The sequence below is a fragment of the Periophthalmus magnuspinnatus genome, chromosome 17, assembly GCF_009829125.3.
Source record: "Periophthalmus magnuspinnatus isolate fPerMag1 chromosome 17, fPerMag1.2.pri, whole genome shotgun sequence".
Lineage (NCBI taxonomy): Eukaryota > Metazoa > Chordata > Actinopteri > Gobiiformes > Gobiidae > Periophthalmus > Periophthalmus magnuspinnatus.
The window spans coordinates 15,940,575-15,964,391 of NC_047142.1; the positions used below are offsets into that span (position 1 = coordinate 15,940,575).

General features: G+C 38.1%; 1 protein-coding gene across 1 annotated transcript in view; it reads left to right on the top strand.

Annotated features, from left to right (window-relative positions):
* Nucleotides 1-23,817, top strand: part of LOC117384753 (piezo-type mechanosensitive ion channel component 2) — a 139,750-nt gene that overhangs the window by 10,511 nt on the left and 105,422 nt on the right. Inside the window, exon 2 of the mRNA XM_055228613.1 lies at nucleotides 15,487-15,582. Coding sequence (XP_055084588.1) covers nucleotides 15,487-15,582 — 96 coding nt within the window. The remainder of the gene's footprint in view (nucleotides 1-15,486; nucleotides 15,583-23,817) is intronic.

The following is a 23,817-nucleotide window of genomic DNA, read 5'->3' on the forward strand; positions in this document are numbered from 1 at the left end:
ATTTAAAACAGAAAGTATTCCAAGTTGTTCCTCTAAAACTCTGCTAGAAACCACATGCTTTCACTGACAAAGGATTGGCTATAGACCTCGCCATTAAAAAGACCCAAGCTGATCATTGACGATTAGACATGACTGACTCTCAATTAAGATTAAATCGATTCCACATCCCGAGTCTGGCCCAAAACCTACTTTATTATCAGTTATCTCAATGATACAGTCATATGAGCCAGACACTCCACTGAACCTTCTCACATCTTTATGCCTATGGGGAACATTTTCTGCTGTCTCACTGCGCTCACAAGCACACTCCTGTCTCTGTCCTCATCATTATCATGTTCTGACCTCATTTAGTCAACTCAATCTGTCTCAATCTGCCTTCTCCTACAAAGCAATAAAACAATGGAACAACCTCCCACCTGAAATAAGAACTATCACAAACCATACTACATTCTCCTCTGAACTAAAAAAATGGCTTTGGGACAACTACACTTGCTAGCACTGAGTTTTTTTTATTGTGTTTTAAATGTAATATGTAAAGTGTGTAATGTATTTTAAGCATGGTAATGTGTGTGCATTAGAGTGTCTGAACTGGATGAATGACTGAGATGTGCGAATGTGCATATAAACTATAAGTTCTTATCTGTTTTTTATTATTATTGTGATTACTGTATTTTTTCTCTGTAAACCAGGGACTGCAGATGGAAATTAGCTATTTAGCTATAATCTGGTGCAGAACATCTCTGTTTTATGCTTAATGTCTCTGTACATGGTCCCTTAAATAAAGACTAAACTAAACTAAACAATTTTAGCCAACTCAAAACTATATTTTATTTAAAGCTTCTATATTACACAAAATTGACTCTTGTGAGCTTTAGACCTTGCTATAATGTTGTTATCTCATCAAAAACATACCTCAGTTGTGTTTTGTTTCATTCACACATGTTTGCATAACCCTTTATTATGTGTCTGTATACATGTCCAAAGCTCAAAATGCTCTGTTCCACCTTGTGATGTCATGTGGTGGTAGCTATCAAATTAACAACTACCTTTTACCTTTAGTTCAGTAGAGATTGACAATTCCAAGGCTAGAAGTATCCAAATGATTCTATTGAAAGTGTATGGAGTTTAAAAACACAGTGGAGCACTTCCTGTATTGCCACTAGATGACATCACAAGGTGAAACATGTTTTTTGTTTGAGAGAAAGAACCTGGCCTAAATATGCAGGGTTTGTGTGTTAAACATGTGTGAGTGAAACAAAACACAACTCTGGGTATATTTTTTGATGAGGAAACAACATTATAACATAGATCAGAAAATTGCATAATATGGGCCCTTTAACTCTTTAAATTCGATTGTTTTGCCTCCTGGGCCATGCATCGACAGGTTCTTGGACGTTGGGTTTGTTTATGGTCTTGTTGGGGCTTCAGGATTGAAAGCTTGCGTCTAGTCTTCACTCGTTCCTTTCTTTCATTGATAGATTTATTGTTGGATCAAAACACAAGTACTGCAAGTCAGCAAAACTATCTACTTTTTGTCACGATTTTAGACAATGAAAATGTATGTAATTTTGGTCATAGTTTTAGTCTTTACTTACATACTTTTTTACTTTGCATGTAGTTTTAATCAGCAAAAATATGACAATGACAAAAATGATTGTGATTAGGTTTATGATTTATGTTTAAAAAGTAAAAAGTTTAAAAACATCTCCAGTAACATCAGCATTGCTCCTCCCTCAGACTGCACCCGGTCCAGCTGCGGCTCCACTGTTGGAGCGATTTTGTGACACTCACACTCAGAGTGGTGCTGTTGTGTCACCAGCTGTGAAGCTGCACACACGAGACCACGTGTTCATGCCATAACTATTCATTTACTAGGGGAAAAGGCTGCGGTCGGCTCCAGTGTCCGGCAAAAACAAACTCCCCATGGAATTAATCCGGAATGCCGAGGCACCTCTGCCGTCACCACCGGACTGCACAGTGTGTGGTCTGAGCTCCTCTCCTCACTTTGAATTATACAGAATACTTGTGGCAACTGGACCGGAGCTGCACAACATGCAGACTGAGGTTAAAGTTTGAGAAAAGACTGAACTCTGAGCTGATAAACTAATACAAGAATCCCACGCATTTATTTATTTATTTATGTTTGCAGAGGTCTAAACTACATTTAGTTTAAACTAACAAATAGATTAAAATGTAAGAATTTATTTTTTTCATTTTGATTGTTTATTGCACTGTAAAACATAGAAAAAACATGCATCTTTCCTGTGAGCAGGCTTGCGTCTCTACAAACCTGACTCTTATTTGACCAGGAGGACCCTTGTTCTGACCAAATAAGAGTCAGATTTCCATGAAAATTCTGTTCCTTTGGCTATAATATGTATGTACCATTTTCCTTCTGTTCTTTAACTGTGCGGTGCAATACTGGAATTTCCCCATTGTGGGACTAATAAAGACATATCTTATCTTATCTTATCTTAATATTACACACTATGGCATAAAACCTATCTCCATAGTGAATGTTTTGGTTTTATGTTGCTGTTTCTATAGAATCGTGCAGGGGATGTGCCACCTCCATTAAGTTACATATATTACCTTTAATTAAAAATAAAATAAAATTTTAGCATTTAGCTCTTTGGAGGGGACATTCTACTAAATAACTGCAGCGTTTGCGATTTGATAATTGCATCAGCTCAAATTGCGATTTCGATTGTAATCAAACACAGAAGCCTATCACATCTTTTCTGCCGATAGATAGTAGATTTTGTGCTGTCTCACTCCAGTCCTACTCGTCTCTGTCTTTACCGTTATCGTGCCCTGACCTCTCAGCGCTGAGCAAACAGAATAGGTGCAGAAGCAGTAAATACTTGGCTCTTTTGGCTACTCCCCCTGCTGTCCCTGCTACTTACTGTAAGCTGTGTGAGTGGGAATATACGGCAGTGAAAGAGCTTCCTGTAGCCATCTGACATCACCTCTATTCAGACCCGTGTGTACATAGAGCTAGGCCCAAATGCATGCAGGACGCGCCACTATGTCAATGTGCAAGTTAGCTAATTACACAAGCTCATGTTTTTACACCGGTGGGAGTTATACGCTAGGGCTGCGCAATTAATCGTAATTGTAATCGCAGTTTGAGTTGGTCAAAACTCATATCGCAAAGGGTGCAGTTGTTTTGTTAATAAAAATTTCCTCAAAATATCCTGTCTTTTTATAGAATAATGTTGTCGTGCCTGTAGTTTAGACCTCTACAAACATGCTCTGAAATGCACGGAAGTCTTGTATTATTTCATATTTCATTGTTCTGTCAAATGTTAATGCTTCTGGAGTTAAAATGTCAAACTCTTTCGATTTTGATACTAAGGAATATACTCAATACTCAATACCGATTCTGAAGTCACGATGGTAATAAAAAACTCTCTTTATTTACCTCTCTTTAATACCAATACCTGTTCAAAGGTAGTTTCGATACTTTTGACAACCATACTGCAGACAAGAGTAGTATACTTATTATTATAAGTTTATCTGTAGTTTTAAATGTGGATTCTTCACTGTAAAACACTCATATTCTGCTATTAGACCTTTATGCGCTGTTTTCTTTCTCCCTCAGAGTGGGTTGAATTCCTATGTTATCTCCTGGTGCGGGTTTGTCCTGGCACCACTGCTCTTTATCATCTTTCATGACATTTATTTTTCTGATCAAACTTTGAACTCAGCATTTCCATTTTATTTCTCTAACCTTTTTTAGCCTTTGTAATCCGAGGGGGGGTAATACTCATACATACAGTACATTTACTCAGTTACGTTTACTAACTTTTTAAAGAAATTGTACTTTTGGAGTACTTTTCTAGCAGTATACTTTTACTCCTACTTGAGTAATATATTTATTGTCCTCTTACTTGAGTAAAAGTTTTGATTACTCCTCTCACTGTGAGTAAATCTACAAGTGAAAAACTTTAGCTATTTCTTGGACCACTACATTGTTACTCTTACTCTTACTTCAGTAAAATATTTGGCTACTCTACCCACCTCTGTTCCCTTTGTTCCTTAGCTGTATGTGTTAAAAATGACTTGAGTTCAGAATGTTCATCCTATTATACTATAGTTTTAAAGGTCCACTATGTAACTTTTCTATTGGAGGGGTCTGCTACTTGCTTGTCCTCCTGGAGATGTTATTGCTTTGCCTGGAATGTTCCTCAGTCTTGCATTAAATGTATCTATCTCCATGGGAACAAGCTGGTGATGCTACCAAGCCAAGTTACAGGTCAGATCTGTGGAGAGGAGACCACAATCAAAAAATGTATGTTTTTGTTCGCAAGAAAAACACTGTAATTGTATATTAAGCAAGATGGATAAGGTAAGTGCCATACTGTGAAACATTGCAGGCAAAGTAATAATATCTCATGAAAAAATAAGTATTTTTAGTTAGGTTGAAGTTTTTGTTTACCTTAAATATTATACTGGTTTACTTATTTCAATCTACTGTATCTGCAATTCATTAAGATTATTCAATTAAGTGTAATTTGCTTCCTAGAGATGGACATTTCTAACTGAGAGAGTTGATTAGATTGATTAGAGTTGTCAAAAGTATCGCAAATCAGATATTAATTGATACTAAAACTAGTATTGAGAGTAGATACTAATTTGAGCAGGTATCGATAGTAAAAAGTCACATTCACAGGACAGAAATGGACCTTTCCTGAATAGCTTTAGAACGATCTTGAGCTGCATTTGAACAAGTATAAGACACAGACTAGTATACACCCATGGACCTCTATGGAAACTACCTGGACGACTGAGGGATTACACAGATATAAGACTTCATGGTGATATAAAAGAACGTACTATTGATTCAATCCTGAAAATTACATTCTACTGTCAAAATAAAAATGTTTTTTATCGGAATCGGTATTGAAGATCGAGTCTGTTCCTTAGTATTGGAATCCAGTTTGAAATGTAATGTGTAATGTGACAACACTAACTCACAATTTGACATATTCTGAATTCAAGTCACTTCAGCTCATGGTTTTCTTTTTTACAGTGTAGCGCTGATTCAGTTGTATTTTTTTTATAGTAATTTGACACCTTGAAAACAATGGCAGTTTATTTTGATTCACCGCGTAGGAGGACTGTGGTTTAAAAACTGCAGGAGGGAGAGGAGAAAGATAAAGGGACGGAGGTAGGAGGGAGCGACAGAAAGGAACAGAGAGCGAGGGAGAGAAAAGGAGGAAAGAGAGGGGCTGAAAGGGAGGGGGCACAGAGAGCGGATGGGATAGGGAAGTAGGGAGATAGAGAGAAGTTAATGGAAATAGATATAGAAGGGGAGAGAAAAGGAGAGGAACAGAGAGGTAGAAAGAAGAGAGAGAGAAAGAGTGGAGGAGGAAGAGAGATAGAAGGGTAGAGAGTGAAAGAGAGGGATGGAGAAAGCGAGAGAGAGGGCAGGAGATGGGGGGAGAAAGAGAAGGAGGAAGAAAGAGGGAGAGAAAAGGAGGGGAGAGAGAGAAAGAGGGACAGGACAGGAGGAAGTGAGGCAAGTGGGAGAAACAGAAAGGAGAGAGTTGGAGGGATAGATGGAGGAGGGAGCACAGAGAGAGAAAGAGAGAGAGGGGATGAGATGGGTAGTAGGGAGAAAGAGAAGAAGATAAAGGGATGAGAGAAGAGAGAGAGAGGGAATACACAGAAGGGAGAAAGGGAGAGAGACACAGACAAAGCGATAAACAGAGGGGGCAGAGAAAGAGAGAGGGAAAGAAGAAGAGAGAGGGTCATATGTATATGCACGGGTTATCTCAACACTGGAAAAATATATACTGAAAAGACAGGAAAAATGCAGGATCATCTCACCATCTGGATGTAACTCATGTGAATGTGTTTTCTACTTGAAATATTGTAATAATATGCCATAATCTTATAGTTAAAAGTCAAAACTACGAGTATAATTCACCAAGAAAGGACTTAAAGTTCACACGCTATAAGCTATGAACGTATACTTGAATAGTTAAATAATAAATAATATTCCATTAGTATAGGACTTTTCCAGATCAAAGTTACTTAATTTCAGCGTGTTAAGCTACTACTGAAGCCACAGCTGCCCTGGGACAAACTGCTAATCTGTGCCATCAGGCTGTTTTCTTTAAAATGATACCAAACTCAATAGTGTAGAAGATTATCTGATAGGCAGCACTGTTTTGTGGACTGGGTGTCATTATTTGCAGAGGATACATTCTAATAGATTCAAAATTGCATACAGGGATACAAAGTCAGGTCACACTTACACGAAACTGGAGAGAAGCAAATCACGAGGTTTGTACATTTCAGAGGCTTATAACAGTGATACCGCTGAAACTCTAGTCTATCACATCTATCAATCTATGTTAGCTTTTGCCACCAGAGTGATACCGAAATTTTGTCTAGCCCATGTATTAGTATAGGACCGTATAGACCGTATAGTATAGGACCGTTTACTGAATGTCTTTACTCTCTATCTCCCCATTTCATGCTACAACTGTCTGGTCCAATAAAGCCTTCAGGCCAGAAAGTCTAGTAAAAGAACATTTTATTTCTTCCAGAAGAGACTAAAACAGTGCAATTCATTTTTTATTGAATGATTAGACACTGGTTGTACAGTGGAGAGGAGGTGATGGAGAGGCTGAGGCGGCCACGTTAAGACATGTTATAATGTTCTTGCCTTCTCTAAAACATACCCAGAATTCACACATAGTAGTAGTAATCCCTTATTATTAGTCTGTCTGTGGGGAAGCTGGCCCGAAGTGACCAAAGTAGGAGGCAGACTCAAAAAGAAGTCCCATTAGACAAAATTTATTTTCAGTGTTGTGGTACCCCGTGAACAAAAAAATGATACATATTTACAAAAATTAATGGTGCTCAACAAAACTAAGCAACAGAACTTAAACAACTAAGGGAAAATGCCACGCGTACCCTGGCTACACTGATGTCTCCCTCTGTCTAATTAGCCCTGCTAAAATACCCTCCTGTACCTGAAGCACCTCCCCCTGGTATACACCATATCTTCCACAGGCGCTGTGGGTATGCCATTAGCAGTATCTTTTATGTAAAACCATCTCTCAGGGCCCCAAGTCCCTTAACTAAAGTGTTTAACAAAATAACTATAAACACTTAAAACATTGAAACAAAATACATAAGACATTAACACAAAGAAATAAACAAACTTAAACTGGTTCCCCCCTCCACATGGTCTGGCCCGCGACCACACCCACGCCTATAAAAATGGCCGACATAGGGCACACCCCCTCTTTGTTTGCACCATGTGGAGATGCAGGTAAGTGGCTTAATGTATTAAATGGAATTGACACATTTAACTAAATAAAATATGTTTAAACTAGCAAATGTGTGGTGATTTAACTAATTGAAAAACTAAACAAAACAAACCCGGGATAGTTCTATTTAGTTTTGTATTCGAATATTTTTGAAAATGACCATGTGAAAGTGTGAACAAACAAAATGGTAATATTAAAAAGGGACAAAGGCCCACTTTGTCACACTGTCCACATCTCCAAAGCTCAAAATGCTCTGTTCCACCTTGTGATGTCATGAAGAGGTAGTGTTCAAGTTAACGGCATTCCAAGTTAACTGTCCTGTATTACTATATGACATCACCAGGTGGAACAGACTGTTTGAGAGAAGAACTCTAAGAAAAGAAACTAAACATGCAGGATTTGTTAGACATGTGTGAATTACACAAAACACAACTTTGCGTATGTTTTTTGATGAAGAAACAACATTACAACATAGATCCGTATACAGGCCCTTTGAAAAGTCAAAAACGCTCTATACGTGATGAGTGATGGCTTATAGTTATACAACATCTTTTATGGGAACAGTCTGTCTGACACACGACTTCTCTAACATAGTATCAAACTCCACATGTTTTGTGTTGAAATAACCACATTTTAATATTTCTTCTGTTTCTCATTTGGTTTGCATTACTTTCTATCTCGGTGCGTCCAAGTTGCATGTTCACATGAATAACTCCATTGAGCACCCGGATACATAAAAAGCTATGTTTTTCTGCAGCCAAGTGTAATTTTTCAGTCATCCAACACCCATGGGTGCTCTGGGCGGGTGATCTATGGGTACTTCTCCACTCTTGAGTCCTTAATGTTGATCTAAGCGTGAAGCGGGGGTCAGAGGGGGTCATATTCGTGTCAGCGGTGGTTCAGCCTGTTCTTCGCACTCCGCTGTGGCTTATCAAATATGTGACTTCAAATATTTGCTAGGGTTTAACTGGTTGAGTGGTTGTAAAATTGAAAAATGTTGTGTGATAAAGGTAGATGTTGGTTATACAATGCTGTTAAAGGTGTACTATGTAACTTTTCTGGTGCACCACCTGCTTGTCTCAATGAAGATGTGGCTTTTCCTAGAATTTCCAGTGTAGCTTAAAGAAGACCTATTGTGCTTGCGTCTGTCATATACTCATTTAGACATTTTTAATCACAATATTGATCTAAAATGATTCAATAAAACAAACAATTCAGTTCACTTCCACCACAAAACCGTGGTGCCCAGTTGGAGCTGACGTTGCCATTAGAGTTAACGGTTAGCATATTTATTTGCTAACTTTATGACTGTTTCTATCAAACATGAATTATGAAACAAAATTATATGAAGGCCTAATGTCTAGAGCTTATAATGTATGGATTTATATTGGGTCCATTATTAATTTTATGTGCTTTGAGTGCCTTTGCTAATCAGTGTTATCCGGTGACAGTTACGGTTACCTGAGCACTTAAGCTCAGCACTTTTGACTTGAAGGTACTTTACAAAATTATTTATTTGCTGAGTAATACAGATAATATTCTGGTGTTCGTACCTAATATGAATACAGTTTGATATATTGCTGTCATATTTTTCCTACAGTTGAATTATTGTATTGAAATGGTTTATAGAGCAGCCGGTGATATTTGACCTCCATTGTGTGCACGCTGAAGCTCAAAGGAGCAGACCTCAAGCCAACAGAGCCTACCTGAACTCTCAGGAGTCCCACAAAACTGTCCCAACACACTCACATTGCCCTTTGCCCACTGACTTTCACACACTTCCCCTCACGAACGTTGGCTGCACTCTGGCGTCCCGTAGTGTCTGCACACAAACCCATTTTGAGTCTCACCTGTTTTAACAACTCTATGACATCTCTAGTATTGAAATGACCCGAACCGTGCCGTACCATCCTCGTGGGAAACAGGAGTTAAGTGGTTAAACTTAACGCTGATGAGCATGTGGGGTACTTTGGAGCCAGAGCAGGAGAAGAGAGGGTGTATGTGTCCATGTGTACAGTTGTAACAGAAATGAAGTAACGGGCTACACTCCTTACAAGATCATGTTTGGACAGTCTCCAAGGCCACCTGTCAACTTAGCCTTCGGCTTTCCAGTTTGAGATGCACCACCAGCTTTGCAATCTGTGTGAGGGAGAGTTACCAGATTGCATCTAAGAATGCAGCAAAATCAGCTGTAAGAAACAAAACCCGTTTTGATCGTGTCAAACTATTTGCCTTGGAAGAACTCGTTCAGAATGTACGACTCTGTGGTAAACACAAGTTGGAAGACAAGTGGGAGAATGTCATTTATGCTAGTGTCAAACGTGCAGGTGATCTCTGTTCACATGGTGCTCCCAGGAAGTGATTCATCTGAACAGGCGTGAACCTTTCATCGAGATCTCCTGTTTCTCTGCGGGTTCTTACCTACAGAGACCAATTGTGGAGGAGTATTTTGAGTGAAGAAGATGAGTGGAGATTTTTTCTACTCCCATCACATCCTCAATCAGCCACGATGCAAACCACCTACTCACCTGCAAGTAACTTACTTGTTGTTGGGAGTCTTCCCAAATGTCCGATGCCTTGGATTTGTCTTCATCCAGTGAGGAGGAGGAAATGGCCTGATTTGTCAATTAGATTACACTGGTGTAGAGAGAGAGATATTGTTTTTGATATTGATATAATGATCTTAACTGGGTTTTTAAGGACAAACCCGTCTTGCCTTTGTCCTAATTGTAGTTATACATGTTTTTGTTTTTTGAGTTTTGCTCTTACAGTTCAGAAATCCAGATCAGATTTTGGTCTCCAGGCACAACATGCATAACGTGCTAGTAAATTTAGTGAGAGGCTAATTTTGAAACAATTAGCAAGTGGACGGTATGTGTCAAAGGTCATTTCAATTATAATAGCACCTGCTGCAAATTCTTCCACTAAGCTTTCTGTATCTAGATGTTCTATTTCATAATGTATATCTAATGCATATGTTATAGAATACTGTGTACAAAACATGTATGGATAAACCAGAATTATAGGTTAAAATAGTATTACTTTTATTAAAAATATTACTTTAATTTTTATAATAAACGTCTGACTCAAATTACTTTTTGGACATGAATTAATATTCATTGCTGATGTGCAAAAACATACAAATGTGCAACAAAAAAAAACAAACAACCCCCAAAACTTTATGTGACAAAGTTTATAAGGTATTGGTCAAACTAATTTCACAATAGACTGAAGACAAAAATGCAAAACTGACAAAGGTCTCTTTAATTACACAGACAAAAGTAGTGTCATGATACTAAAATTTCAAACTTGAATTTGATACTAAGGAGTAGACTCGATACTCGATACAGATTCTGAAACCACAATAATAAAAAACTATTTATCCTTTAAATACATTAATTAAATACATTAATCCTTTCTTATATATGACCACGTGGCCTTATACCTGTGTAATTTTGATTTGTTTTTCGATACTTTTGACAACCCTACACAAAACAAAAGATGGTTGGAAAGACTAAGCACGGCCTGTCAAGAAGACTTGTTAAAAATACCAATATTCATGAAGTAAAAAAAATGTGGAAATGTAACTTCTAACTACATTAGCTATATTTAACTTCCATTATCTCTCAGCATAATGTAAAATGAGTTTAGTTAGATTTGGCTTGTCCTGACTGTAGTAAACCCAAAATGTCCCCTGTTGTGAGAATGCATGTGAGCGTGCATAGGTTTTTATACATCTAAATCTGTGTACACACTCACATCACGTCCCCATGTAAAGCACCATGTTACCTTTTATTGTTTTGAAAATGCTGTATTTGTGGAAAACAATGTATTAACATGTTTAAAAATTTGTATATCCCCCATTGTTTGTCACTCCCCCTTCAGAGTGCTGTCAGATTGCAGTCAGCATACGTCCCACTAATGAAACTACTACACATCGCATCAGTTTGTGAAGTTGTTTTGTATCATGCTGTTTTGTATATTCATGTAAAATTGTTATGTGGGAGCCTGAGTGACATAGGCTTGCGGCTGAGCATTGGACAGAATTGTACTGCTAAACGTATCAATAGAGATCACTAGATTACTCATGAATGACATATAAAACCTCTTCAGGCCTGTTTCTGATGAGGGAACGCTATAACATGGTAGAAAGTTGCATTTTGCATAATAGACCCTCTTTAAAAACTGCAGTTACAAAAACTGGTTCCCCTGAACTCATTTAAATGTACTTAAGAAAAGTTGAACTGAAATGTGCATATCCTGAGCTTGAGCTGGATATTTGACATGTTTTGGATATTTTACTGCTGTATTAGTTAGGAATCCTTTTAGTCTGGCTGCCTCGCTGCCTCTTGGCCAGGTCTCTCTTGAAAAATGTTATCATTTTATTTTATCATCTCAAGAGACTTATTGGTAAAATTGAAAAAGGTAAGATTTGGCTCCCAGAAAATTTATGTAAGTTAACGTAATGTCTACAAAAAGAATAGAACTCTGTGGGTGTGTGGGGGTGGGTGGGGGTGTGTGGGTGAGTGTGTGGGTGTGTGTGGGTGTGTGAGGGGCGCGGGGGTAAATGGAGCCTGGAAGTGCTTCATTTGGACGTGTTAAATGATGCAGCAGGTGATGACTTCCACTGCTTAAAGTGGGACTGTAGTCGAATGAAGAAGTTCTTGGTTGACTAAAGACATACCCCGTGCATAGAGGTTGTTAGAGGAGCCAAAATTATACTCAAGAGTACACCACCTGTCTGTGTTTTCAGTAAGATGGAAGAATATCAAATTGAAAATCGAGATCGATCAATACAGAGAATGTTTTGATTCTTTTTTTTTTCCCCATATTACCCAGTCCTACTTTATTCAAGTAGAAGTACAAAGTAGTGATCTGAGAAATTACTCAAGTAAGAGTAAAAAAGTATCTGGGGAAAGTACTACTCAAATAAAAGTAACTTAAAGATTAACTGTCGGGACGTTATATCTGATTTATAAATTAAACTTAATGTATTTTGATGGACAAAATATTAAATAATGCACAACATCTGGTATTTTCAAAGTATAGATACAAAAATGAGACAAACTAAATCATATCTGAAGAAGCGCTGCAAGAAACGTTTGTTCAAATCATTTCATATTGTCAACATCAATCTTTTGTCACTTCTAGACTTACTCACAGTGGGAAGAGTCACCAGAACTGTACTTCAATAAAAAATAAATAAAAGTATGCTGCAAGAAAAAGTACTCTAAAAAGTACAATTTCTTTCAAAATAAATACTGAATACTACCCACCTCTGCTATGAAACCAGGCAGCGCAATAACATTTGTACGGAGTCAAGCATGTGGCTTACCATCCACCAGAAAAGCAAAGAGGGGCTATAAATCAATGTGTCAATGCTTTTGGGAGGTCCATTTGTGTGTTTGTACTTCTCAGCCTCTTATGTTTCTACTGCACGTGTCATTATGTTGTTTGTGAATGTGAGTTACATGCTCTAATGGCTGTTTAACACAACTGTTAAAAGCATTGACTTAAAGGCCCTGTACCAGATTTTTCCCATGTCTTGCCCCAGTACAGATTAAGGTTCTCAAAAGTATTGAAAAACAGATACTTATTGATAGTGAAACGTATCAAAACTAGATACTCATTCAGTACTAAAAAAAGTCACATTTACAGGACAGAAATAAACGTTTCCTGAATAACTTTAGAATGATCTTGAGTATAGGACCACGAAAACTAGTATACACCCATGGACCACTGTGGAAACTACCCGGACGACTAAGGGATTACACAGATATAAGGCCACATGGGAATATAAAAGAAAATGTCAGGTACTACTATTTAATGTTACTTATTGTATGCATACTTATATAAAGTACTATTATTTGTTGCTCTCAAAATAAAGAGTTTTTTTTTATTATTGTTGTGTTGGAATGACAATTAACTATCAAATCTATTCCTTAGTATCGAAATCAAGTTTGAAATTTTAGTATCATGACAACACTAGTACAGATATATTTTGTAAGCAACTATTGAGGTCAAAATAAGTCTGCTGTGTACCATCTGCATCTAATTATAAAGAGTTTTATTATCCGTAAACCAGGACGTGTGCAGTTAGAATGCTAGCTGTTGTTAGCTTTACCATGCTCAGAATGCATAAGGTACAAAAGTTTTTAAAAGTTACATATCACAATGTCAAAATCAATAATGTGTTTTATTATTTTTTTGATGAAAGAAAACCATTCTGTGTTTTTCAAATAAAATGATTTTAACTCCAGAAAAGTTACACTGCGCGCCTTGAAGGATCTAAATTTGAACATGTCCTCCTTTCCTCCTCGACAAAATGGCGAGTATAGAGTTTGCGGTCTGTTTTTCTGTCTTTCAGCAACCCACGAGCCCATAGCAGCTGGTCCACACTGTTAATAGTCTCACTGCATTAAGTACAAATGGCTTATCTCTGGATTACAGCCCCATAGACACTTTCTGAGTGTGCTGTGGTGTGAAGGCAGTTTGTGATGGAGAAATGAGCCGTAGCAGGGGCTGGCTTTGGGGTGAGCTGCTCTCTCCTGTGGTATGTTTTATTAGAGAGATCAGGTTTCCCACTCGTGAAAATGGTTTTAATGATGCCACATGTTGTATAGTGTTAATAATGGAAGCTATAACCAAACTGTATCAGGAAGAAAGTTTTTGAATTTTATGAATAGGTTGATATGATTTTTACTTCAAATTAGGGTTGTAATCTGTAAAATCAGATACTAATCAAAACTAAAAGTAGTATCAAAACTAAATACTCATTTGACCAGGTATTGATACTAAGAAATGAACCTGTCCTGAATAGTTTTACAGTGACCTTGAGCTGTAGGGGACCACGTAGACTAGATACCTACATTGTAATATAAAAGAAAGTACTATTATTTAATGCTGATAATCACATTCTGTTGTCTAAAGAAAAAGTATTTTAGTTATCATTGTGGTTTTTGAATTGGTATTGAGTATCAAGTGTATTTCTTAGTTTCAAAATTGAAATTTTACTATCGTGACAGGACTAGTAAATGCACAAATCTCCTTTTTAGGTTTTGGAGGAAGGCCAGAGAGCACTGAATGACTTGGGACATTATCCATATGTTAGTTAGTTTTGTTTTGTACATTTTATTGTCTCTGGAGCTGATCCATACCCAGATATGCTCGGTAGGGTCTTGAGGAATAGTCTGTGTCTTAAAAGTCATGTGGTCATGTGGACTGACGATAGGTTAAATCCACCTGTCACTCACTCTGAGCTTTGCAGAGTTGGACCAATAGGAGGAATGCGCAGGGAAACGTGTCTGTGTTTGAGTAAAGAGCTGCATTAAAGTGCGACTAAACACCTAAACTCAACCCAAAACAAGACTTCAAATGGACCTGCTAAACTGGGCAGTACGTGGAGGACTAAAGGGGAGAGTGAGGGGGGAGGAGGGGGGAGATCTGCGGGTGTGTGTGTGTGCAGCCAGGTGTTTGTAATCAGAAACACCTAACTGTAGTCCGGGCAATCTTATGTGATGTCTCCAGATACCTGAAATTGGTAATGGCCACTGGAGCCAGGATAACAACCATCTTTATACATTTTTAACCACAAAGCTGCACATTTACCTAATTTGCATTTAAATTGCCAAAAGAGGACCCTGGACAGTAGATAATGCCATTTACACACCATATACACAGTTTAGTAGCAAAAAACAGTACATTTGTGTTAAGTTCCACATTAACATTGACGTTTAAGCATTGAATCCTTATATGATTCAATTTTATATCACCAAATCGCTCAGCTCTATAGTCCCATGCACAAGGAAGATGTGCAACAGAAGGACCCCACTGAATCTAGGAATAAAATGCTAACCACTTGTTTGTTTTTCATTTGTTTGTTCATTCGCGTCACAGTTATTACTGACTAAGTTCTTGTACATTTTCCTATAAACTCCTGTTAATTTTGCATACAAAAAATGAAAGCAGTTATTTTGAAAAAATTATCAGCCTCACTCAAAGCAAGATAAATGTTGAACTCAAATGAAGTACCCTGCATTTTTAACCTGTGTGGTTTTACATTTTTGCTGTGTGAGCCTCGGATGCCCCTGATTATTGCCACACCGTAACAACTTAATCAAACATCATCAATTATAAATAGACTTAATGATTCTCTGTAAACTCTATGAATTCTAATGTGTTTTTGTTGTTTTTGCAGCTTGCCTGTTCAGGTACAATGGGCTGTCATTCGTCTACCTCATCTACCTGCTGCTCATCCCTCTGTTTGCGGAGCCCACAGCCACCACCATGCAGGGTAAGTATCCATACAGTCCAGTATATAGACTGTACCATAGTAAGAATCCACACACTTCACTATATAGACTGTACCATGCAGGGTAAAAATCCACACACTCCACTATATAAACTGTCACACTACACTAGACTGTGCCATCAACCTATGCCTTGCTCCACAAATTGAACAAAGGTTTAACAAACAACTGGTCCCAACTGGTCTGGTCTCCTCCTTTCACTTCTTCTCAAGTCAGAATCAAACATGGCCGTGCTTTCAGTTTTGTTTATTTCAGTGACACATGTCAAACTAAGGAGCTCATTCTAATTATTTCTGTAGTTTTTCAGTTCCCTGTGTCATTTTCTTCCACTCCTTACTCCTTGTGTTTCGATAAGATCTTCGCCCCTGTTTGGCTAATCCACCTGTCAATCACGCCCAACTGAACTCCGGGAGGATCAACAATGACCAGACTCACATCTTTGTAAAGTGTTGGAGAAGTGTATATTCCAGGTCAACAAACAACAGTAACTGATATTTCTATGTACAAAAGATAGGCGTAATTATATAAGACACATTCTTAATAATTATCAGGAGGATGTACAGCTATGAAAACAGTAGATGTATCCAAATATCATAAGCCAAAGATAAGGGTCTGGTCCACTGTAGGCCCATTGGAGATCCATATACTAATATACGCGCACATTTGGTCTGTTTCCAATTTGAGGTTATGTTTTTCTGTGTAACACAAACCTGCAGATTTCAGTGTCCTGGGATGTAGCTGAATGTAGAACAGAGGTCAGATAGTTACAGTGGGAATACCAAGGTTTGTTATAAGAAAAATGATCCACTTTTAAACACATCCAAGAATGAAAGCAGTGGAGTTTGGAGAATGTAGTTTAATGTATACTGAATAAATATGATCAAGAAGCAAAGATCAGAAACAGATCAGAGTTTTATTTAACGGAGTAACAGAATGAACTCAAACCATTACAGGGCTCCAGACTGCGGCCAAAAGTTTGCATTTTGCCCCTGTTTTTGGCATCTGTGCAAGTTTGTTTTTTTTATATATTTATGTAGAGTTTGTACAAATTCACAGAAGTTAAATCATTTTCAGAATTAAATGTATTGATTTTTATTAGTATGAATAATAAGACGAGTTGCATCCATTCACACGGCCCTCTCTCCCCTCTTCTCAGCTCTATACTACTCTACTATTTTTTTAATCTATATTATAATGTTTCCTTGTCAAAAACTTACCCATACTACACAAACCCTGCATTTGGGCTGAGTTCTTCTCTCCAACAGAACACACTCTGTTCCTCCTTGTGATGTCATGTGTTAATACAGGAAGTGCTCCACTGTGTTTTTAAACCCGATACACCTTCCCTGGAATCATTTTGATAATTTCAGCCATAGATTTGCTTAACTTTGATGTTACTGCTATTGTTTTATCCTTATTAAAACTGCTTCACTTCTCGTGCACCAGCTGGTATTAGAGATATTCTATTGACAATCTAAGCTGTACAAAAGGTAAAACAAAAATATTCAAAAATAAAAGTAACAACTTAAGGTTATTCTAGAGTTAGAGTAAATCAGTTCAATTACAGCTAAAAATAGCTGTTAACCCTTAAACTACTACTAAAAGACATCACAGGGTGGAACAGAGCACTCCAGGTATGTTATTGAGGAGGTAAGAGCATTATAACATGAATAAAAACTCACAAGTGTCAATTTTGCATAATATAAGATCTTTAATAGCCTATATTACTAAAATATGTTATCCCCTATTATCACCAGTGGATCCATTCTGTGAATTCCTAATTGAGGCAGATTTGTAAGTATTGGCATAGATAGTGAGTGTGTGAAGTCTTCCCTCTGCGGTCTTCAATGTGCGGTCTGCAAACCTCAACAGCTGCTTTGAGTACTTTCTCAGAATCACAAAATCCTTTTGTCCCAATCCCTCTCCTCCTCCCCGTCTCCCCTCTTCTCCCTGTTTAATTATACATGGCCCTATATTGGAGCATCTGCAGCTGAGAAAACAATCAGGAAGTAAAGGAGCATAGACAGTGAGAGGGAGAGCCACTTACCTGCTCATAAATACTTAAGTGGAGTTTTCTAGTAAACTCGTGAGTCCGTGTAATGCATAGGGCTATTGTGGACTTCCTGAACATATGCTGTCTCTATGTGGTCCTTGCTAATTAATGACACTTGACTGGAGGCATTTGAAAACATCCTGGTGCCTTGGTCCCATTGGAAAGCACTGAGAGCCCTGCTACGTAAATAGGCTGTGATGTTGTGATATTCTAATGTTCTGACTGCGGCATCAGGTGCATTGACTTTACATGCAAAGTCTATGGTGGACGCAGGTCTAGGCCATCCTGTGTTTCTGTGGCGTGTTTTCAAGTGTCAGTATGATGCGAATCTGCTGCTCATGCAGTGTGAATCTGCCACTAACGCGGTGCATCTTGATCGTTCTCATGTCCAAAGTTTCAGACGTCAGAACTGAAAAAGCTGAACTTTTTGCCGTTTGACATGTCACATCACCCAGTCTGAGACTACGCTCCAGTGATGTTGCAGACTCATTATAAATACACAATTTTGTGTAATAAATACACTAAAGCCACTCGCTCAACCTGGTTCACAAAAAGACTGGGAAATAAAAACATCCAAAAGCACTCGCAGACTCAACGGATGCGCTGGATATGTGTCAAGAATTTTTCTCTGATGTGCATCCACGGCGTCCATGGTGCTCATGGTCTCTGTGGTGGTGTCTGCCCTCAAATGCAAAGGCGTTCGACTAGAGGCGTCCAACATGTTTTTGACGCCACGGTCTGAATGCAGCATGAGAGAACTATGGAAGTAGTTCCTATTTCTGTGGTAAATTCCCAATATGCAGATGTCTTGGTTCTAAAGACATTTGTATTTTATGCTTTAGTTTTATATTGCTGGGTTTAAAATGACATCACAATATTCTATTGGCCAATCAGATGAGAGCAGCTAAAATTAATATTGTTAAAATGAAGATTTTGGTTGTTTTATAATGAGTTCTAGCTAATAACAGAAATGAACAAGTTAACAATTTGTGAATCTACCTTTTGGATATTTCATGGCAAAGTACACTGGGCCTCATTCCTCAAGCGTTCTCACAAAAACGTTGTACTTAAGGCCTTCTTACAGACATTTTTGGCATTCACAATATGAAAATGTTGGAAAAAACAAATCCTACGAACAGGAGCACTCGTAAGAACAAAAAATCCATTGTTTTAGAATATTACTACTCTGATAATACAACGCACAATTCTAATCCCTTATTTCTTATCCTGGATGTTGGTGAATTAGGGGCAGCTCTCATTTGGCTGTTTAAGAATGCATTGTGAATCTAGTACAGAGTTGTCTCTGCATCTTAAAGTGGAAGTTACGAACATTTTGATAGAAAACATTCATGAATTATTATCAATAGGAAAAACTGACTGTTGCCCCCATCTGGTACTGTGACAGCATTACATCCTAAAATCTGAAAACCACCAATAGTTATAGATCATTATCATTTATATCATGAGCATTTTAAATCACACTGTTCTGCCTGGAGAAAACCCACCTAGACTCAGGGAGAAACATACAAACTGTGCACATAGACCCAAGCCTTCCAGGAGTCGACCCTGGAACCTAACTGTTGTGAACCAGCCATTGTGTCGCTCCTGTCAACCACCATGCTGCTTCGAGATGTTCCTCAGTATAGCATTAAAGTTATGCAATTTATTTCAATTTCAGATTTGGTATTTTTCACGAGTATCTCATGAGACCCAATATTGCCTTTCCACAGACTGACCTTTTCTTTTCACATTTCAGTTGACATTGTTCAGTAGACTATGCAATTCATGACTTTCAGCATCCTGTTATATGCAAAAGGACTTTTTCCATTCAAAATAAATAAGGTTTCATTTTAAATTGTTAATCACTATGGGAACAATCCTAATTTCTCATCATTCTGAACCCATGTGTACGATGAAAATGTATCAGATGTATCAGTACTAATGAGTATCTAGTTTGGACCGTAGTTTTTATTATCTGATTTTTGATTGTTTTGACAACCCTAGATGCACAGGTTTGTTAAGTAACAAAAATCATCAGGTTTAACATTTGTGTATTTTCTGGTTGCTACTGGAGTGTCAGAAGTTGTGGGTTTGTGGTCTAACAGACACAGCTGTTTTAAATAATGCCCTCAGTCAACAACATTACACAATCTTTTATTAAATGCAGCAGGTTGTGTGCCATTTCCCCATCTAACTCTCTGGCTCTGCATCCCATCGCACATTACAACATCTGTGCCAGTGGGGGTATAATTTGGCAGTATTGATGCATTTGTTGATTACTCTGAATAACTCAAAAACATAAGGGTCACATTTTGAAAAGTGCTTATAACAGGTTTTCATGTTTTTGTCATTATATTATTACTTGGTTTGGCAGGATAGTACCTGTGGTAGTGTCATGATACTAAAATTTCAAACTCGATTTCGACACTTGCACTTTTCAACATTCAATAGTAGTGCTTTCTTTTATATTACCATGTGGAGTTATATATATATGTAATCGCTCAGTTGTGCAGGTAGGTTCCATAGTGTTCAAGATGATTCTAAAGCTCTTCAGGAAAGGTTCATCTCTGTCCTGTGAATGTAAATTTTTAAATATCGAAAACTGCTCAAATGAGTATCTAGTTTGGATTCATGTTTTACGCCTCATTTAGATCAGCTCCATCATATCTCCAGTTCAAGACCTGTGCGTCACATGTAACAATTAGAATCACGCCTTCTCCAGTGTAAGACTTTACTTTCTACTTTAACTTCACAACACGAGTGTGCAGCACATGTTGAATGCCACGAGGAGAAAGTATGTCATCTTTGTGGATTTATAAAGAAGAACAGTAAATATAGGAGCAGAGGATGAGTGGAGGAGAGGGCAGAGGAGTGGAGGAGGAGAGGGCAGAGGAGTGGAGGATGAGCAGAGGAGGAGAGGGCAGAGGAGTGGAGGATGAGCGGAGGAGAAGGAAGAGTGAAGGAGGAGAAGGAAGAGGAGTGGAGGATGAGTGGAGGAGAGGGCAGAGGAGTGGAGGATGAGTGGAGGAGGAGAGGGCAGAGGAGTGGAGGATGAGCGGAGGAGGAGAGGGCAGAGGAGTGGAGCATAAGCAGGGGAGGAGGAGGAGAAGGAAGAGTGAAGGAGGAGAAGGAAGAGGAGTGGAGGATGAGTGGAGGAGAGGGCAGAGGAGTGGAGAAAGAGTGGAGGAGGAAAAGACAGCGGAGTGGCCTGAAGAGAGGGCAGAGGAGTGAAGGATGAGTGGATGAGTGGATGAGTGGAGGAGCGGAAGATGAGCAGAGGCGAGAGCAGAGGAGTGGAGGGTGAGTGGAGGAGAAGGCAGAGGAGTGGAGGATGACAGTAGGAGGAGAGAGCAGAGGAGTGGAGGTTGAGCGTAGAAGAGGACAGAGGAGGGGAGGATGAGCAGAGGAAGAGAGGGCAAAAAAGGGGAAGATGAGCAGAGGAGGAGAGGGCGAAGAAGGGGAGTATGAGCAGAGGAGTGGAGGATGAGCATAGGATGAGAGGACAGAGAAGTGGAGGATGAGCAGAGGAGGCGAGAGCGGAGAAGGGGTGAATGAGTAGAGGAGGAGAGGGTAGAGGAGTGAAGGATGAGCGGAGGAGGAGAGGGCGAAGGAGTGGAGGACGATTGGAGGAGGAGAGAGCAGAGGAGTGGAGGATGATCATGAGAGCTCACATCCGGCTAAGGTCTGTCTGTATTTCTGTGAGTTCTACAGCACAGGAACTCTACATACAAACCATGAACACAACCACGTTTCACTGTGGTGCCATCTATGAACTAAATATTTAGTTAAATATGCAGTTTTATATAAAGTGTAATACCCTGAATGTGTTTTGAAAATTTATTTTATTATAACCAGGCAAGACAAAAGCTCTATGTTGACAAGAAGAAATAATCTGAACGACAAACGCAGGGACATCAGTCTTTTTGTGAATTCTTCTGGACGTGTTTAAAATGTGAACTTTGAACAAAATATTATTATTAAAACAAAAAATGTAAATTTAAGTGCAGTTAACATGCTTGTCAGAAATATTGCGATTTGATAGTCTCCCCAAATCGTTCATCCCCAGTGAGATGTATTTACCTTATTGACACGTCCAGCTGCTTGTTACTTCCTGAGGCGTGGCCCGTCTGAACAGATCTGCTGGGAATTGAACCTAGAACCTTGTTGTTGCGCGGATAACCAGCACTTCCCTTGTTTTATGGTGTTTTCTGTCCTTACTTAATGTCACAGGTCCAATTTAAGGACAATGCTTTGGCTCTGTCCCTCAGCGACCATAAATGTTTAGCACTTCACTGTTCCTTCACATTGACTCCTGCTTAACAAACCCACTTATGTCATCGTTATAGTGCTGGTACGATGCCAAACTTTCAAACTCGAGTTCGATACTAAGGAATAGACTCGATACTCAATACCTATCACCATACCACGATGATAATAAAAAATATTTTCTTACAATATCACGTGATTTTCAACACTTAATAATAGTACTTTCTTTTATATTTCTGTGTGTTCTTATATATGTGTAATCTCAGTTGTCCAGATAAATTCCACAGTGTCCATGGGTGTATACTTTTCTATGTGTCTTATACTTGTTCTGATACATCTCAAGATCATTCTAAAACTATTCAGGAAATGTTCATTTCTGTCCTATGAATGTGACTTTTTCAGTATTGATACCTGTTGAAATTAGTATCTATTTTTGCTACTACTTTTAGTATCGATTAGTATCTAAGTTTCTATACTTTTGACAACCCTAGTGGTTAGTGTAAAATTTATTGCAATCAAATAAAAATTGCAATTTGAATGGGCGCAATTAGGAAATAGCAAAAAGCAAACGTTGCAATATTTGAAGTATCATAAGTTCCTTCATAAGCAACAAAATATTCTTATCAATAGTCTTATTCTGAATAACTATTGCTAACTCTGTAGTTTAAATCTGTACAAACATGTTCTGAAATGTATCATAAGGAGCGATGCAAGAAACACAAATGTTCAAATGATTTCATATTGTCAGCATAAAGCTTTTGTCACTTGTAGACTTACTCACAGTGAGAAGAGGAACCAAAACTTTTACTCAATAAGTTTACTGTTACAATTTATGACTCAAGTAGGAACAAAAGTATGGTGTCCAAGTACACATTTTTCAAAAAGTGACCGGGTACTTCCAACATTTGATTAACAGAAAAACACAATACTGGTTTTGTTTTAGGAAAATTAAAAACTTCTTTGGGGAAATATTTTTTGGAGTTAAAGCTAAACAAACAGTTTAAGATGTGGTATTTGACGCACTCGGCCAGACGAGACGAGCCAAAACGGTCCGAGCCAGTTCAGGTTGTTCCCATTAGCAGCATTCCTGTTTTTTGTGCATGGGGAAATTAGCACAAATTGTTTTCACTGCAGCATTTAATAAGGCTGTCGGGGTGCATTAGCGCAAGTGAAAAGCGTTAGCATTAGCACATACTGTTCAGCCCCATTACTTTCTCCAGTCATAGCAAGCAGAGGTGGGTAATACTGGTGGTACTGGGTAGTTATATGTACTCTCTTACATTTACTTCACTTTTTAAAGAAATTTTACTCTGAATGCTTTACTCGATGCATAGATTTTGTGTATTATTTAATGTTTTGTCCTTCGAATGACATTAACTTCAAATTATAAATCAGATGTTCCGTTTACTTTTTAAGTTACTCTTATTTGAGTAATACTTTTCCCAAATACTCTTTTTCACTCTTATTTGAATAATTTCTTATGCTGCTACTAAGTAAAATTTTTGGATACTCTACTCTGCATAGAAGTAGGTGACATATGAGGCACAAGTAAATATCAGAATAGTTGGTTTGAAAATGTAAACATAATAAATCTTAAAAAACAAAACAAAAACAACAACAAACAAAAAGGAATATTTGTCTCTCTAATCATAATCATAATAATTTTGTGCCAAACAGAAAACTTCAACCAAAACATTTAGATGAATGATATAGCCATTTTCACTGGAATGAAACAGATTTTGTTATTGAGATAACCTCCAAGAAATATCAAAATGTAACTAACATATTATAATTATCATCAAAGGTGGACTATGTAACCTTTTTGGTGAAGAGCTTGCCATCTGCTTGTCTTCATAAAGAGGTTATTGCATTGCCTGGGATGTTCCACAGTATGGCATTA